The sequence below is a fragment of the Pholcus phalangioides genome, unplaced genomic scaffold (assembly GCF_987345545.1).
Source record: "Pholcus phalangioides strain wild (caught in Gottingen) unplaced genomic scaffold, Ppha-v1.0 ptg000008l_1, whole genome shotgun sequence".
NCBI classification, from domain to species: domain Eukaryota; kingdom Metazoa; phylum Arthropoda; class Arachnida; order Araneae; family Pholcidae; genus Pholcus; species Pholcus phalangioides.
Genome location: NW_028301601.1, coordinates 35,452,673 through 35,470,622, shown reverse-complemented (window position 1 = coordinate 35,470,622; position 17,950 = coordinate 35,452,673). Strand labels below are relative to the sequence as shown.

Here is a 17,950-nt window from a genome sequence, read left to right as displayed (position 1 = left end):
TTGAGAAGATAATGAAAATTCATTATGAGCTATGCAAGAGGTGAATGAGTGTGTTCTCGAGGTTTATTATCTATTTGTAAATTAGTTCATCATTTGTTACATGTAACATGCACGTATAACTCGAGAAGCTGGGGGGGGGGGGGAGAGAGGAAGGAGAGATCCGCTTGAAGCAGTGGGCTACATGAGAGGAAGAGAGAGATACCATGTCTGTGATCCTCACGGGCAATTTTCCAATAGCTCCCATCTAAAATTAGTTCACGTAAGGTTTCTCCATCCTGGCTTTTTTTTTCCGAATTCCTCACAGCCAACAATTGCGGGAAGCGAATTTTACGTCTTTGGGAAATCTCGGAAACTTGAAATAATTCTCGAATTCTTCACATTCAGACATTTTTTGAGAAGTACTTAAAGTTTGTGATTCGTTGAACTAAAAATATTTCCAACGGACAAGGGTAAAACTCGTTAATGAAGAAAGACATTGAGAAAATATTTGTCTTCGAACAACGTTAAGAAACATGAATTTTGTTTTAATATTTGATATAATTAGAGTTCGAAAAGAGCATTTCTGTTCGAGGACAAACCAAACAATCGATAAACTACGAATGTTCGCAACATTGATGTATTGCATATGCGGGTGTTCTTCAGCATTTTTACAGCTGCGTAGGCCTACTGGTAAAAGTAGTAGAAAGATTTCGTTGGCTGGCGAAAATTGGAAAAATAAATTCTGGACCACCAAAAAGTAAATGAATGGGGAAGGAGAAATTCATAACTGGTGAAGTAGAATCAGAATAAAAAATAAATAGGGGAAAAAAATTTGCAGACCAGAAAAAGATAAGCAGAGAAATAATTTGTGGAACGGCGAAAATAAATAAATTGGAGAAATAATTTGCGGACCGGAAAACAGTAAGTGAAAGGGAGAAAAAATGTGAGGACCGGCAAAACTTAACAAATGGGAGGAATAATTTGCGTAAAATGTAGGAGTTGGATTATAAAATAAAAAATAAATAGAGAAAATAGTTTTTGGACCGGTAAAAAATAAATGAATGGGAGAATATATTTACACAAAACATAAATAAATGGAAAAAATAATTATATATAGATTGAGAGAAATGTTTCGCGGACCGGTAGGGGGAATTCTCACAGACCGGCACCGGTCCGCGGACCAGCGGATGAAGAGCACTGGCATATGCAACGTTGAGAGTTACAAGCCTTTCAATCCACAGAAAGACTTCCACATCGAATTTGTCAAACATAGAAGTATTGTAGGTTTGGATCCATGTAAGAAATAAGCAAATAAACCATTCCATGGCACCCCCACCGGCGGAACAGCGGTGGTCGGCGGAAGTTGGTTTTCTGTGGTGTACCCCAACTTCGAGGCACAAATGCGAGCCCATCTCGCTGTTAAAATATCTCTCCCACAGAGCAACAGCCCTATAATAGTACAAATATATTATATGAATACACCTCAATCGCATTTTTTTTTATTGAGTAAAACACTAAAAAATCATACGCGCTCAGACTGTTAGGTACACACTCTCCCGGCATAACTCACTCCCTCGGTAGTGAACTTTTCAGGGCGATAGACCAGATTTGTGCTCGGTTTGGAAAAAGAAGGAAAATCTTACGGGGGAAATTATTAAACCAGATCTAGCCATCGTTACCACCACTTTGAAGAAATAAATTGAGGGTGTACGGGAATTCTCTCTGCATTTAAATTTTTAAAAATATTGATACTTCAAATATTGGAAGCTGAAAGCTAAAAAATCCGTAACAGTCGGTTTCAGAGTCACGTTTGATATTTAAGATGTCCCAAAAATTCGTAAATTGTTTAGAAATTCATAAAAACTGAAGGAATTTGTATATTTGAACGCAGTTTGCAAACGAAGTTCTTCTCAACTAAAGGGAAAATTTTCTTTTCTGAAAAAAAAAATTAGTTGAATTTTTTGTCGATAGAGGAAACTGCTCAAACGAAAATCAGGAGGGACTGGACTTGAATACTTTATGACGAAAGACGTCACTCTCTCTTTTAATACGGCAGATACGGAAAACTGGCTGAGTGAGGAGATATCGATGTTTTAGGAAAGGAAAATTCATGTCTACCCTCACGGGGACTCGAACCCCGGTCTCTCGTTTGCCGGACAAGTGCAGAGAATACAAAGCATATTCGCATAAGACTAAACTGCGTAAAGTGAGTTACGGGTTTCAGTTTAAGAATGAAAATACATCGAAAATATTCTGAGGGACTTTTGGAGATTAATACAATATATCTTTTTTTGTGCAATATAGTCTGTACAATATCGAACAGTAATTGTTATTGTTTTCGGCTCTTATACGGCGAATTATTGGCGGGAAGTTACTACTGTATGTCTATTTCTAAGACCATAACGTACCTTCTCGGGCCCGGGGGCAGACTTTTCCTTGGGAGCTCCCTTCCTAAAAAGAGGTTATTATTGTGAAAAATTAAGTGTACATTTTTTGTGGGACCACTCATCTGACTTTGGGTCTTGGGGCCGTGCCCCGGTTTCCGCCTGCATAGTTATGAGCCTGTCTGTCTATTTCCAATGAAAATATTTAGTCTTCGGCTGTAGATGGATGGGTGAGATGTTTATTATGCCTCCGTAAAATGAATTCACATTGCAACTTTAAATTCCCAACAGTGCTAATTATCCTTATGCTATCAAGGAAATATACTTTTATTAATGTATTACAATTTGAACTTTCCGAAACTTTTTCCATACTCTTCATGACGACAAAAAATTCACATTTTTGAACGGTAGCCCACATCTTGGTCCCATAGGTTGAAAAGCAAAATCAGTATCAAGTGGTACACAGACTCGATACACTCCAGCTGAACGATGTTGAAATGGACATTAAATTATCAAAAAAAATAGAGAAAAATAGAATTTTAAAGCATATTTGTCTAAAAATTTGGTGTTTAACAACTTCATCGGGAAAAACTGTCTGGCTTCTTGTAGAAAATTTTTCCCAACTAAATCTGCTCATAGAAATATCATGGTTTCTCTCTCCCACGTGGAATTAGCCAAAAAATTCGAGTAAGTTCGAATTAAACAAGAAATTTGAACACTAACCTAGATAGAAAACTGTAGAGAAAGTTCGTGATAAAGTTCGAATTATCCAAATTCGAATTAACCAGTCAGCCTAGTTCTACTTTATACACATTCATTGCCTCTGCTGCCATCTATCAGAGATTTAAAAACTGTGAAAGTATCCTGACTTTCCAGTAGATGGCACTATATTCCTGCGCTCAAAATGGCAAAATGTTGCCAGTCTCTATTTTTTTTACATTTCCCGATGACAAATTTGTGAATAAATTTTGACAACAACTCTGTGACCTTTTCATTTAATACAATTTACTTCCGTTGTTTCCTCATAAACTGAAAGAGAAAGACGAAATTTTTTCCCACCTTCCAAAATTTTAACGAATGCGAACAACTCAATTTTTTGGGGAAAATGACTTATAACAATCTGAGCACAGATTTGCAGTGAATCAATTTTATTTAAACTAATTTTGCTGCAAAACAATCAATTCATCCGGATGAGAGATATGAGTATATATGATATATATATATATACCGAGTCTTATATCATATTCAAATTCTTAAAGTTACAAGATTCCTGTCTGATTGGAGTGGTCGCACAATCAAAGACACTCTAACGTCGTAAATCAAAGTGGTAAAGACAAGTCTGGCGTAATAAGGGAGTTGTTTTGAAATAGCAGATCGCGTCGTTAATTAACATAATACGTCGTCGCTTGAACTAGTTTTGATGTAGAAAAGAAGATAAAAGTGCAAGGTCATGTTTCATTGCTATTCATCACGAATATGTTGCCGAATCAATGATTGCGAAGCTCAGTCTATACAAACATGGTTGCTAACCTTATTTTCGTTTTTATTTTCTCACATTTCGAGCTATGGACAGAGCCTGTTTATCGCATGGGAAAACAGGGCAAGTGCCCAGAGTCCAATAATTTTCAGGGGCCCCAAAAATTTCCGTCTTTCGTATTTTATTTATTTACAATAAAACTTCGATTAACCGTTACTCTTAACCATTACTTTTATTACTTTTAACCGTCAGTTTCTGTTATCCTCCATCGTCTAAAAATATATACGGATGAAACAGCCCAAGGTCTCAAGGCCCCAAAAGATCGGATCACTGCTATGGTCTGTAGAAATGCTACCGGCAATCATAGATTACTTCTGCTTCTAATCGGTAAATCCAAAAAAAAATTTAAATATGAACGCATTTCCTGTGAACTTGGATGTGGACCAAACAATTTTTTCAGAATGGTTCCATAATATTTTCGTGCCTCGAGTTAGAGCTGATATGGCCGAAAAGCAGTTGTCGCAAGAAGCACTATGCTGTTAACGGGACAATGCCACGACACATCCCTCTTGTGAATTCAAAAGTGATGCATGGATGAAGTTTTAATGCAGAATTGGGTGTCTCGATTGGGAGTCCCCATGCTGATTCATTCCGACCAGGGAAGGAACTTCACTTCAGCAGTTTTCGGCGGTATGTGCAAGCTTCTAGGAATACAGAAGACGCAGACTACGCCGCTTCATCCGGAATCTGAGGGATGGTTGATAGATTCAACGGAACCATTATCAACCACCTCTAGCTCTTCGTGTCACAGAACCAACAAGGTTGGGACTCAAAAGTTATCACTTTCTTTGCTGGTCTACCGAACTGCCGTCCACGAAGCACCGGATTTTCACCAGAGCAGATAATCATGGGACGAAATCTTCGGCTGCCAGGTGACCTGCTGTTCGGGCGACCGCCAGATGCTCCTCTTCCACCGGAAGAACACGTCGAAGGACTCCAGGAGTGCCTTCAGGATGTGCATCGAATCGTCAGAGACAGGATAAACATTGGCTCCGAAAAGATGAAGAACCGCTATGATGCAAGAGCCACGTCTCACGAGTTCAAGGAAAAAGATCTCGTCTAGCTATGGAACCCGAAGTGCCAGACAGGATTTCGCCCGAAACTCCAGTTAACTTGGGAAGGACCCTACAAAATCGTGAAGAAACTGAATGATGTGGTTATTCGGATTCAAAATGTGGTTAATTCGGACTCCATTGTCAAAATGCAGGGTGGTCCATCTCAACAGACTGGCTCCCAACCACAGTGAGTGAGCAAGTGCGATCCACCGACTTGAGGACTGAATTGGCAGGACAAACAATTTTAAAGGAGGGGGAAGTGTTACGAAAAATATCGGTAGTGTAATTTATTGACGACGACCCCACCCCTCAATTTAACAAAGTCATGAAGAAAAGAAGAAAGAGATCCTTCTATTGGTCGAAAACATTCCGTCAAAAGTCTGCCCCCGTCCTGAAGCGCCACTTTTCAAGAATTACGAGTAATGCTGGCTTCTTCTATTTTTCGAACCTTCGACGAGTCTATAAAAATGATGGGATTAAGTGATCACTGTGTTGCTGGACTGTTAGTTCAGTGCGAGAGCTCTTAATTTCGTGAAATCACTATCTGCAAATACGTGTAAAATAATTGTTCTGTTTAAATAAATCTGACGTCCTTCAAATTCTTTTCATCCTCTGCTTATTTCAAGGACATGTGAGAAATTATCCAGAACAGTATAAACTCAAGGATGTCGCTTCCCTAAAAAATTTAGCAGCAACGTAGAAATAAAAATTTAGAAAAAACTGCTACTCAACATAACAGCATGTGAACAACATTGCGTTTATGGTCGCGATTTTACACTGAAGAGCCAAAAAAACTGGTGCACCTGCCTAATATCGTGTAGAGCTCCCAGGAGCACGCAGAAGTGTGGCAACACAACGTGGCATAGACTCGACTAATGCCTGAAGTAGTGCTGGAGATAATTGACACCATGAATCCTGCAAGGCTGTCCATAAATCCGTAGGAGTAAGAGGGGGTGGAGATCTCTTCTGAACAGCACGTTGCAAGGCATCCCAGATATGTTCAATAATGTTCATGTCTGGGGATTTAGGTGGCCAGCGGAAGTGTCTAAAGTCAGAAGAGTGTTCCTGGAGCCACTTTGTAGCAATTCTGGACATGTGGGGTGTCGCATTGTCCTGCTGAAATTGTCCAAGTCCGTCGGAATGCACAATGGACATGAATGGGTGCAGGTGATCAGACAGGATGCTTACGTACCTGTCACCCAGAGTCGTGTCTAGACGTATCAGGGGTCCCATATCACGCCAACTGCACACACCCCATACCATCACAGAGCCTCCACCAGCTTGAACAGTCCCCTGTTGACATGTAGGGTCCATGGATTCATGAGGTTGTCTCCATACCCGTACACGTCCATCAGCTCGAAGCAATTGGAACCGAGACTCGTCAGACCAGGCAACGTGTTTCTAGTCCTCAACAGTCCAATGTCGGTGTTGTCGGGCCCAGGCGAGGCGTAAAGCTTTTGTCGTGCAGTCATCAAGGGTACACGAGTGGGCCTTTGGCTCCGAAAGCCCATATCGATGATGTTTCGTTGAATGGTTCGCACGCTGACGCTTGTTGATGGCCCAGCATTGAAATCTGCAGCAATTTGTGGAAGGGTTGCACGTCTGTCACGTTTAATGATTCTCGTCAGTCGTCGTTGGTCCCGTTCTTGCATGATCTTTTTCCGGCCGCAGCGATGTCGTAGATTTAATTTTTTACCGGATTCCCGAAATTCACGGTACACTCGTGAAATGGTCGTACGTGAGAATCCAAATTTCATCGCTACCTCGGAGATGCTATGTCCCATCTCCCGTGCGCCGACTATAACACCACGTTCAAACTCACTTAAATCCCGATAACCTGCCATTGTAGCAGCAGTAACCGCTCTAACAACTATACCAGACACTTGTTGTGTTATATAGGCGTTGCCGACCGCAGCGCCGTACTCTGATTGGTTCCATATCTCTTTATTTGCATACGCTTGCCTGTATCAGTTTTATTAGCTCTTCAGTATAAATACTAGGGAATGAGGAGAGCAATTCTTCTTTTTTTTCTTTTTGGATTTGCAATAAATACATTTTGCCTTTGAATTTAGAATGACTATATTAGTTTATTAATTTTCATGTTTGCTCATAAAAGTGATCAAATACACATTCATGGTACTTGATTCTGTGTAATTGCGCCATCTATTTTTCTAACTATAAACTGAAGTGTGATGATTGAATAATTGTATCATTTTAGGTTTGTTTTTCTCTGTGGTGAGGCATTTTTTAACGGTGGGAAGATAGACCCGCATTTTCTACTGGAAGTTGGGAACCGCACAGGGCCATGGCGTTCCTTCTCGGGGTCCCGGGGCAGATATTTTCTTGGGGGTCACTCAAAAGAGAAAATAATTTTGCAAAATAAATGTACATTATTTGTGAGGCTCCCTTCGGCTCGAGATCTCGGGGCAGTGCCCCGCAAGGGCGTAGCGAGGGGAGGGGGACTTGGGGGTCTGGTTCCCCCCTCCCCGAAATGTGAGAAAATGACCGAAAAAAAGGAAAAAGATGGCCAAATCCATTGTTCTGTCACTTTAGTCCCCCCCCAAAATGAAAGTGGTCCCCACCCCGAACGAAATTTCTGGCTACGCCCCTGGTGTCCCGTGTAATTGCGCCATTGATTCTGTGTAAATTGATTGTAATTGCGCCATTGATTCTGTTGCCCCAGACTAGTTACGGCCCGGGAACCACAGAAAACCAACTTCAGTCGACCACCACTATGCCGACGGTGGGGTTCGAATGTCCACGCCATGTGATTCCTTCACTATGAACATTGCGGCAACCGAGGGTTGACTTTACAAACGGATGATGTTTAGTCACGTGACTGTCGATAATTCGTGATTCTTTTTCGTTTTCGTCTAACAAATAATAAATCTATCTCATTAACAACAAAAACGTGAATATATATATATATATATATATATATATATATCATTTTTCCCCCTCCTTTCTGTTAATGTGCATGTGTTTCATGTTGATCCTTCTTTGAACCGAGCTTATTGTTTCGGTTTTTTTATTATTTGTCTCTCTGGTCATATGAATTTGAATTTGTCACGATTTACATTTTGGTCTTCCTGTCGTTTGGTTTTTTAACTTTCCTTTGATTTTTCGAATTGGAATTCACTTATTTTTATTTCCAGGGTCGCGATGAGCGGGTTCGGTTCCAGGGACGAGGGCTCGGTCCCGCTTTCTTGGTTTGTTGTTTGTATATTCATTGTTTTTTGATGCTCTACTTTTTTATTTATACCCTTGATTTCTTCGTTATAGCTCATAATTAGATGCGTGATTGTTATACTCATTAAAACATTGATGAATGTTATTCATTAGAAATCATTTGCTAGATGATCTTTGTAAAGTTGTTTAATGGGGTTTTTTGTGTTCAGGTATCACTTTACTCATGTTTATTATTATTGAATGCATATTCAGTTCGCTCCACTTACCAAATCAAAAATCGGGCCCTACTGTTCCTCAAGGCCTACTTTGATATTGCGTGGGAGCCCCTCAATGTTACTGAGAGATCTGGTATCATATAATTTCAGAAAGAAGCCCCTCCCCCCCCCCCAAAAAAAAAGAAAAAATTGAATTTGCTCAGGGGTTCTTGGTGGTGTAAAAGTTCAATTACATTGGTGTGAGTTTAGTAGCTATTCTCTAAAGCAAAGTCTAAGGGAATGGGGGTGGTCCCTCCCCCGAAATGTGAGAAATTGACTGAAAAAGATGGCCAAATTGTTCTATGACTTTGGTTTCCCCCCTCCCAAAATGCAAGTGTATATACCATACATTGCATAGATCATTAAAAATCCCTTGGAAAAAAATTTCCTGGTTTCAACTACCTCATTGAGTGTCAATTACACAGAACTAGTAAAATCACTAAATAGATAAGTGAGTATCTCCTTTTTTTCCCCCTGTTCCTTTTTTTTTCTTCTTATTGTCGTCAATCTTGCTTTTTTTGCGAGCGAAAGAGAGGAGAAATGAAAGTAGCCACACCCATACTGTACCTAGGAGATGAAAAAAAGCCCTGGCATGCAAAGTAGCCGTCCCTTCAAATTTGATCCTCCTGCTGTGGTTGGTTTTTGATTTTTTCTGTTCAATATCGCAGGATGTTTTTATCTACTTTATATACAGAGCGTGATAGTACCCACAAAATTTTATAGAATGTGTGAAATATTGAAATATGAATATTTGTATTGTCCGCAGCTAGAGGGTTAATCACACTAGTAGGTTGTCGAGGAATAGATGTTTATATGTAAATTTTGTGGCCAATAAAATCATGGGTTACAAGGCAAATGCTCTACTTGCCTATGCAGAAATCAGGTCCTTCTTTAATGTATAGGCTAACCCTCGCACAACCTAGGGTTGTCTCAATGTTAATGAGATCTGATACCACAATTTCTAGAATTACATAAATTAGTAGTCACACATAGACCTCCAAAACATCACTTTGCTCATGGTCTATTGATGTTTTAACCTGCAAATACTTGACTTACCTGAAGAATACGGAAATTCTTGAATACCTGAATATAGGTAAATACTTGAATTCCCTAAAGAATAGGGAAATATCCTGACGAATAGATGTGGCGCAAATGCTCACGGGGTGTAGCTGTGCTTTTCTAAAAGCAAGACTTTTGAGTATAGGGTGAGGATTTGCTAAAAAAAACTTGAATTTCAGTGTTTTTTACCAATTGTCATGCTGCATGCGGCACAATAAACCTACTTTTAAAGAAAAAACTGCTTGAAAGTGCTGCTATGATTCCCTAAGTAAGGTTGCAGCAAAATTGGCAGAGTTCTCCCCCCCCCCCCCATCACTATTGGTTTGGCACTTTCAAAATTTTTCTTTTGCAACTGGCAGGGCAGTAAATAGGATTTTCCACCTATTCCCACTGTGAAAATTGATGGTTCTGTAATGGTGTTTTTGTTCTTTTTTAAAATTCATTGCCCCTCCCCTAGTTATAATGTTTTTTAAAGAGTCCATACCTTTCTAGCTTTTATGCCATGTTCAAGGCTTCTTTAAAGCAGACGCTTCATCCACTACTGAAGTGGACACATCTTCAGTGCAGTTTTCAAAGATGTCCACCATAGTAATGGACAAAACGTCACCTTCAAAGACGCCTTGGACACATCTTTTATTATTATTTAACTCCCTGGGATGAAATGCACCTGTTTAGCAACTAATTCAGCTACCTAGCAATTAATTTATGTATTTCCGTGTGCAACTTTCTTCATCAAGAATTGTCTATCTATTTTATCAATGGATTTTGTCCCATTATAGACTATATCTAGATATAAGCTCGCATTACATATCTCCATGTTACTATTATCATATTGCTGTCTGAATATATTGGTTTATTGTGCTTTTTTTAAAGGCACTAGAACCTGGGCTTCAGGATACTGTCACACCTCTCTTTCCCGCACTCAGTAATGTTTCCTTAAATTCTTGGCAATGTTAAGAAAGCAAACTCATATTGATGAGAGCATTTTGCACTGAGCTCTCTTTTGATTGATAATGACCACAAACACTTTATCAAGTAGGCTATACTTACATTTACCATGTGGTACATCCCATGGCCTGCGAAAGGGGTTCATAAAAAAAGTATAAATTCACATGACATGACAAGTTGCCCATAAAAGCCTAACCATCTTGCATTTCTGTCCCGTAGAATGAAAATGGTGTACGACTGTGATCTTGAAGCAAATGCTTTTATAGATGATGATATAAAGTAAAATGTGTTAAAAGTATTATATATGTAATAATGAAGGTAATATTTTCAAAGGCATATTGTTTATAGTTTGTGAATGATTGAAGAAAATGTAATTTTGTGGGTTTTTTATCCTTAACTGTCAAAATGACATTTTTCGATGTTTCAGGGAGGCGTTGATACTTGGATCAGTAATTTGCTTTTCATGATGGTCTGAATATCGACACTTTAGTTCCTCTAGCCATGGCGCTTGGAGGTGATACACCTCCCAGAGCTTCATATGTAATAGCTGAGCTTGAAGATATGGAGGCAGTTTTTGCCCCCATAAAAACTGCAAGCAGAGTGAAGGTAATTAAATGATGTGCCTATAACTTGAACCAAATTATATCCATTGAAACTCCTGTATAATGATACTCAAAAGACTAATGAAAAGCATTGTTATACATAAGATAAACAGGGTGCTCTGTTAATAGGGGGACCAACAAACTGAGAGGGTTGTTTGTAGACATCAAGAGGAACAAAAATTGCAGTGGAACATGGTGTCCAAAACCACATTGAGACGGTGAAAATCTCAAAAAATGCATGCAGGTTTTGACATCACACTGAAATGACAAAACGTACAGTGATAACTACTAAAAGACTTATTTGATTAATTATTACAAGAGTTGTTGGAAGTGGCGGCCGCTTATGTCATTGCACAGCCTACAATGACCTAAAAATGGTTCCCTTATGCACGCTCGAAGATACTGGGTATGCTTTTGATGTCTGCCACAGCAATGATAATCCGCGCTATGAGATCCTCCATTGTATTCTTCACAGGCATAGCATAAATGAGTCATTTAAGGTGACCCCATAGGAAAAAGTCACATGAATTGAAATCTGGCAAATGCCAAGCAACGTGTCCTGCACTTCCAGTAACATTGAGGTGATTACACACCTCACATGAAAAATGCACAGGGGCACCATCATGCATGAATAGTTTCAGTACATGCTGACACTACGCCAACTTATGTAGTGCCCGTTCTGGTAGACGTATTAAAACTTGGTATATACATCATATAGAAAATGGAAAAATGTACCATGCAATAAAAAGTGCCACTTTTTCACCCGGTGGTTGCAAATTGAATTTTTTTTTTTCAATTTCATAAATCTCTCTCCCATGGTATCATTAAGATATCTTAAAAATTTGGCTGTAATCTGATAAGCAGTTTTTGAGAAAATCTACTCAGAGTACAGGAACTTTAATTATAATCAACCTGTATATTAATGATGATGGTGATGAGAAATTTGGGGAAATGGTCATGACCCATAAGAAGTTTTACCTTGTTAATCTTTTTTTTAGCTAGAATGTAATAAATATCCGCAGGAATTAATTTTAAAATTAATTATGACCATACTAGTATACATGTATATATTTTTTTTTGTGTGTATCTCCTTCAAATTATTCTTGATTTTAGTTCACAGTTTTATCGGGTATGGGACAAATGTGTATAGAGTAGAACCTCTCTGTAACTGGATACCATTAGGATTTCAAAAATTAAGCAGTTTACTTTGCATTGCTTCGTTAAATTAATTCGTTCTGCACTGCATTACAACATTATTCGCATAATTATTATACATACCTTTTCGGTCAAACTATCATGTTTCCCAATGGTCAATTTTATGATTTTTATACTTTGTCTTGCAGTACACTTGTTTTGATGTTTCCCGTCGATACATAGCTTTTGGCACTTCAGCTGGGGGTGTTATCCTGCTGCAACACAGTAGCCTTGCTTATTTGAGAACGTTAGCTGCTAAAGTAAGTAGTGATCCTACTGATGTAACTAACCAAGGGTGTAAAAATCTATACCTAATGCAGAGGTTCTTAACCTTTTTCCACTGTGACCCAAAATCAGCTACAAGATCCGCTTTGTGGCCCATGAAACTGTTTGTTTTTCGAAATCAGTGGAACAAGTGATGCAGTAAGTGCATTTATACAATTTATCTAGGGAGCCCTGTGATTCAAGTTTGTGTCGTGAACCATAGCTGAATCCCTAGCTGTAAATATGGATTCGTATGACCCATCTTGAAAGCACTCGTGACCCATAGGTTAAGAACCCTGGCCTAATGTGGGCAAAACTGATAACAGTAATATTGATTTAGCAACATGCAATCTCTGCTGCTTTGCAAATATACCATATTTCAATGTGTATAAAGAATCCCTTTTTGCCGAAAATTGGGACCCCAAAAATAGCTGGGCTTTCTTATACATGAATAGTAATATAAATATGTTTATGAAATTTTTTTTAACCGATTTTTAGCCCAAAAAAATCAAGGGCTCCTTATACACGTTAAAATTCAGTACATGCATATCATATCCCAATGGATTGTTAATATAAATCGTAGAAATAATAATATGTATAAGTTATTTATGAAATTTTTGTTTGAAATTACATCATCAATTAAAAAAAAGCTGCAGTATATCATACTGTACTAGTAGGCTACTATGCAAGCCTCTGAAAGGAGTGTTATGATCTGGGAGGGGGTATTTCTGTTGGGCTGGTTTAGGGTCAGCAATACTTCCATGGGACATGTCACATGGCCACCACGATCGCCTGATTTATCTAGCTTGCATTTCTTGTGGGGGATCCTGAAAGCTATGGTCTACGAGATGCCCATTGACACCAACACCGACCTTGTTGGAAAAATCTCAGTCGCAGCTGTAAACGCCCGCGAAATGCCGGGTATTTTTGAAAGGGTTCAACAATCAATGCATCGCTGTTGGGAAGCTTGCATAACTATGGATGGTAAAAACTTTAACTACTTGTAAAACTTAACATGTACACATACTGTCCTCGTGTAAAGTATAGCTAAATAAAGAGTTTTTCCAGCCATTATTGGCATCTCCATTTATCCTTCAGCTGATCAGGTTGAGGTTTCCGGTCGTATATTCCTGTGTGATTTTGTTTTCTACCTCCCCCTAAAAGTTTGCACATTGAGTTTTGAATCACACTGTATATACTAGCAAAAACACCCGCCTCTGCCCGGTTTTTCTCTATATACTGGGAACATAAAGAAGTAACATTGAATATTGCATAAAAATTTATGCTTTAAACATGAGCAGCAATCAATGTCAAATTTTTACGGAGATTTTGAACTTACAGGATAAATTAGCTCTGTTGTGTTTGAAAATTTTGAGAAATTACATAAATGTTTAGAATTTGGGTCATTTAAACATTGATATGCATTTACTGAGATTATGTGTGCCACGTTAACTATGTATTTAATTAACATTTATTTGAATAAGTGTTGTAGCCTATCATGTGGGAGGAGGAAAAATCCTTATGATCATATATCAACACTTTTTGACGAATAAAATTTAAAAAAGTTTCAAAATTAATATTCTCTTGAATGATTTTTAATTCTCCTCTCTTTTATTTTTTCAACATTAAGGAAGGTCCAGTATCACAAGTTGCAGTCTCCCCAGATGAAGTTATGGTTGCCTTTGCTACCAGGTATGATAAAATATCCAAACTTATTGTATAAAATATTGTAAGTAATACCTGATAAATGTTCGATAGTTCTGAGAATAAATGCTGCATAGGCAGATACAGCGCAACTCACAAAACTATAATCAATGTTTATTAGCTTGATGTATAAGCAATGTATTGCTGTGAGAGTCATATCTTTTCACGATGGAATTCTTTCCCTAAATGCAGTCTTTGTAATCTCTGCAAATGTGCAGCGAATCATAAAATTACTTTGCTGATATATAAGACCCTAGCTTATATAGGGTTGCCAGATGAGGTACCTGAGAAACTGGGACAAATCCAGAAATACCTAATTAAAAACCAGGACATTTTAGAAACCCTCTTTTGAGGGACATTACAGTATGAAATTGCAAATTTACAAATGTATTACAAAAATATTATCGCAGTGCTTCTACACAAAGGCACCAAAATTAGTGAAACATCAGGATAGGACTATGGATGTCGTACATTTGGTGATTGAACATATGCCATGGGGTGATTTTCTTTTTGTTTTTTATTGCATCCAAAACTTTTAATTTCAAGCACAAACAGAAATACTTTCTTTTCATGATAATTTTTCTAATTTGAAAATATTTCATGAAGTCCATGGCACTTATGCAAAACTGAGATTTTCACTTTTATTAAAAATATTAGCACCCTTTATTTTCTTCACAGAGAACAAAACTAAAGTAATTAAATGTGTGTACTGAAGACAGCTTTGATGCTTCAAATTCCCAAGTGTAGATTTTTATCAATTTTAAATATATATTTGCCTTTATTTAAAAATATTTTATCTAACATAATAATCATGTACACATGGTTTTTAATATACATTTTACAGCTGTCATGTGAATTGCAATATTTGATTAAGCAAGAAAATGTTCATATTATTTTATTAGTGCGGAACCTTAACATTGTCTCTTTGGAAGAAATTTTGATTTCATATAATTTTATATATATATATCTGTTTAAGCGGGGCATTCATTTATCCATTACCCAGTTAAGCAGGACCGACTGTATCTGAAAAAGATCTATTTCATTCAATCTTTGATCATGCAAGGAGAAACCGGGACAAATAGGTGTCTTGAATGCCTTCTTCAGGACATGGAATTTAGCAGCAAAAAATTGGGACATCTAGCAGCCCCATCCTAGTGGTAGCAAAAATCAATGAATGCGAATGAAATTTGAGATATAGATGTTTGAGTATGAACGAGAACCTAAGAACGAGAACAACAAAAACCTAGCTTTCACAGTTACAATAGCAATAACAAAGTTTCAAAAAATTCAGTTGAGGCAACACTCACTTTTATGCATTGCTAAGTGATTGGCTTAGTAAAAAATCATGAACAATTTTAAACTGATTCCTCTTAGCATGATAAAAGCTGGCACTACACAGAGACAAAAAACATGCGGAAATAACCAACGTGATTACATTATTCTTGCTGAAGTTCCCCAACTGTGAGCTAGCACACCATGTGTTGTGGTCTCGTAACACTAGTAACTTAGTGTTTGGTTTCCTGGTGCTACAGTCGTGTACCATCACACACATTCAGGGTTTTCCACTACGTAGATCACTTTGCAATACATAAAACTAAGTGTTGCCGTTTGAATTTTTTAGAAATTTTTTTACTGTAACCACATAACTGTGAGAGCTGGGTTTTTGTTTTTCCCTTTCATTCTTGAGCACATGCTCTGAAACATCTATATCTCAAACTTTATGCACATGTGTTTATTTTTGTGGCTACTGGGGGCTCATATATTGGTAAAAATATTTTATGGAAGATTTTTTCTGTAAGTCTAAGATGATAAACCTGATGTGTGGATAATTTTTGTAATCCCTTTCAGATTCCAATGAAAAATAAGTAGTATTAGCAATAAGTAGATATTGCTTTAATGAGTAAAATAACTTTACCAGCAGCTCATTTTCAGTCTGTCATCTTCAAACATAATAGTTTTATACTTCCTCTGTCACATGTCTGCACAAAATTTATGGAAAACTTGTTTGTGATAGAAATTTATGAGCTGTCATACATAAATAAGTAATAAAATATTTAGCAAACTAATTTATTGTAATAATTCCACTGTATTTGCCTTGACCAGATAAGTGTATAAACTACTTAGGTCAATTTTTTTTACAGTCCCATGGGTATCCATTCAGAGAGTTTCAATTGTATTGTTTTGCTCTTATTCTATAAAAATATATATGCTTGTTCCTTAAAAATGGGTTAACTGAATTATTTTCAATTATAAAAAAATAATTCTTTAATTTACATAGTATAAAATGTTCTTTTTTTTAACTTTTTGATGATTTAATTTACAGTCGAGGTGTAACAGTTGTTATGGAACATAATGCAGAGAAAGGAACAGCTGCTCCTCAACGGTTACAGCTTTCACATGAGCACAAAGGGTCTGCAATAACAGCTTTGCAGTGGAATTTTTCATCTACTAAGCTTTTTGTTGGTGATGAAAAGGGAAAAGTCTCAACTGTAAACGTTACAACATCAAGAGTATGGAATTATTATTAATGTATTCATTGTAATTTTTGTTAGTTGTAATAGGATGTCTCATTTTGAAAATATTCTTTCTGACTTCATGAAGATAAATCTCAAGATATTAAATACACTTTGTTGATTATTATTTATTTTACTTGTTGATTGTTCTTCTCCATAGGCAAGAAATATATTTCAAATTCCAACATCCCCTTTGGCAAAATTGGATTCAAAAGTTGTGCAGCTAGATTTTGCTCAAGACCATTTGCTAGTTTCAACTTTGGTGAGGTGTTACTTATGCAGTACCAGCAGGTAGGACATTGAAAGTAAAAAAAAAGTAGTGATTGAACTCCTGTTGATTAGTTTTATTCTTATTGGAAAACTTCCAATTTTTTTTTTTTTTTTGATTTTGTGTAATATGAAATAAAAGAAAACAAATCTTTGTAAAAATTGAGATGCTTGCAGTAATCACTCTAGAAGGCAAATCTTATAAATTAAAAAAGAGTATTGAATTTATCAATCATTTTTATAAATCATTAATTGCAAAACTCGCAAATCTTTATTTTCATTTATTTATTCATATTCTTTCCAGATTTGGATTATTGTTATTTTAATCAATACTTTTCCTGTTGACAGAGAGCAGTTCTGGCAAATAGGAAAGAAACTAAGGGATGGCGAATATGGTGCTTGCTTTTATCCAGGTTACAGGTCCAATGATCCATGTTCTATATATTCAGCCAGACCAGGCTCTCGGATGTGGGAAGTGTGTATAAAATTTCTGTTATATGTTTTTGAAAAGAAAAATTCTGAGTGTTTTAGAATACACTAAAACTTATGTGAATGCCTCTAAAAATTTAGTTGTTTAGAACTACATATTTTTTGTTTGCGGCTGTTGTCTCGCTTTGATTAAAAAGAGTTCTAACATTTTTCCTAAATTTGTTTTTATTGAAAAAGACAACCTATAAATCCTATGTGATTTATAGAAATCTCTTGATTATCTTTTTTTTCAGGGGTTTCACACTAGGTTTAGGTTCTACACTAGTAACAGCAGGTATTATTTTAATAGTGTGAATTGCAGATAGTATACACTTCATCACAAAAATGCTCACCTAAAGAACAACTCCCATTGAGGCTTAAACTAGCTATATAAGTAAATACACCCGCAAAACACACAACCCAACCACAAAACTGACTAAAATAATTATTCAACCAACAAAGAAGTCTAACTTAAATTTTCTATAAACTTTTGAATTGATCATTTTAATGGTAAACAAATTTCTTCTTTGTAA

The 17,950-nt window shown here is 37.0% G+C and overlaps 1 protein-coding gene across 1 annotated transcript in view; it reads left to right on the top strand.

Annotated features, from left to right (window-relative positions):
- The first annotated feature begins 7,994 nt into the window (after positions 1–7,994).
- The window catches only part of p (WD40 repeat domain-containing protein pink), a 32,240-nt gene continuing 22,284 nt past the window's right edge, over positions 7,995–17,950 (top strand). Inside the window, exons 1-7 of the mRNA XM_089234553.1 lie at positions 7,995–8,164; positions 10,833–11,011; positions 12,351–12,461; positions 14,096–14,157; positions 16,493–16,679; positions 16,843–16,973; positions 17,298–17,424. Coding sequence (XP_089090679.1) covers positions 10,907–11,011; positions 12,351–12,461; positions 14,096–14,157; positions 16,493–16,679; positions 16,843–16,973; positions 17,298–17,424 — 723 coding nt within the window. The 5' untranslated portion in view covers positions 7,995–8,164; positions 10,833–10,906. The remainder of the gene's footprint in view (positions 8,165–10,832; positions 11,012–12,350; positions 12,462–14,095; positions 14,158–16,492; positions 16,680–16,842; positions 16,974–17,297; positions 17,425–17,950) is intronic.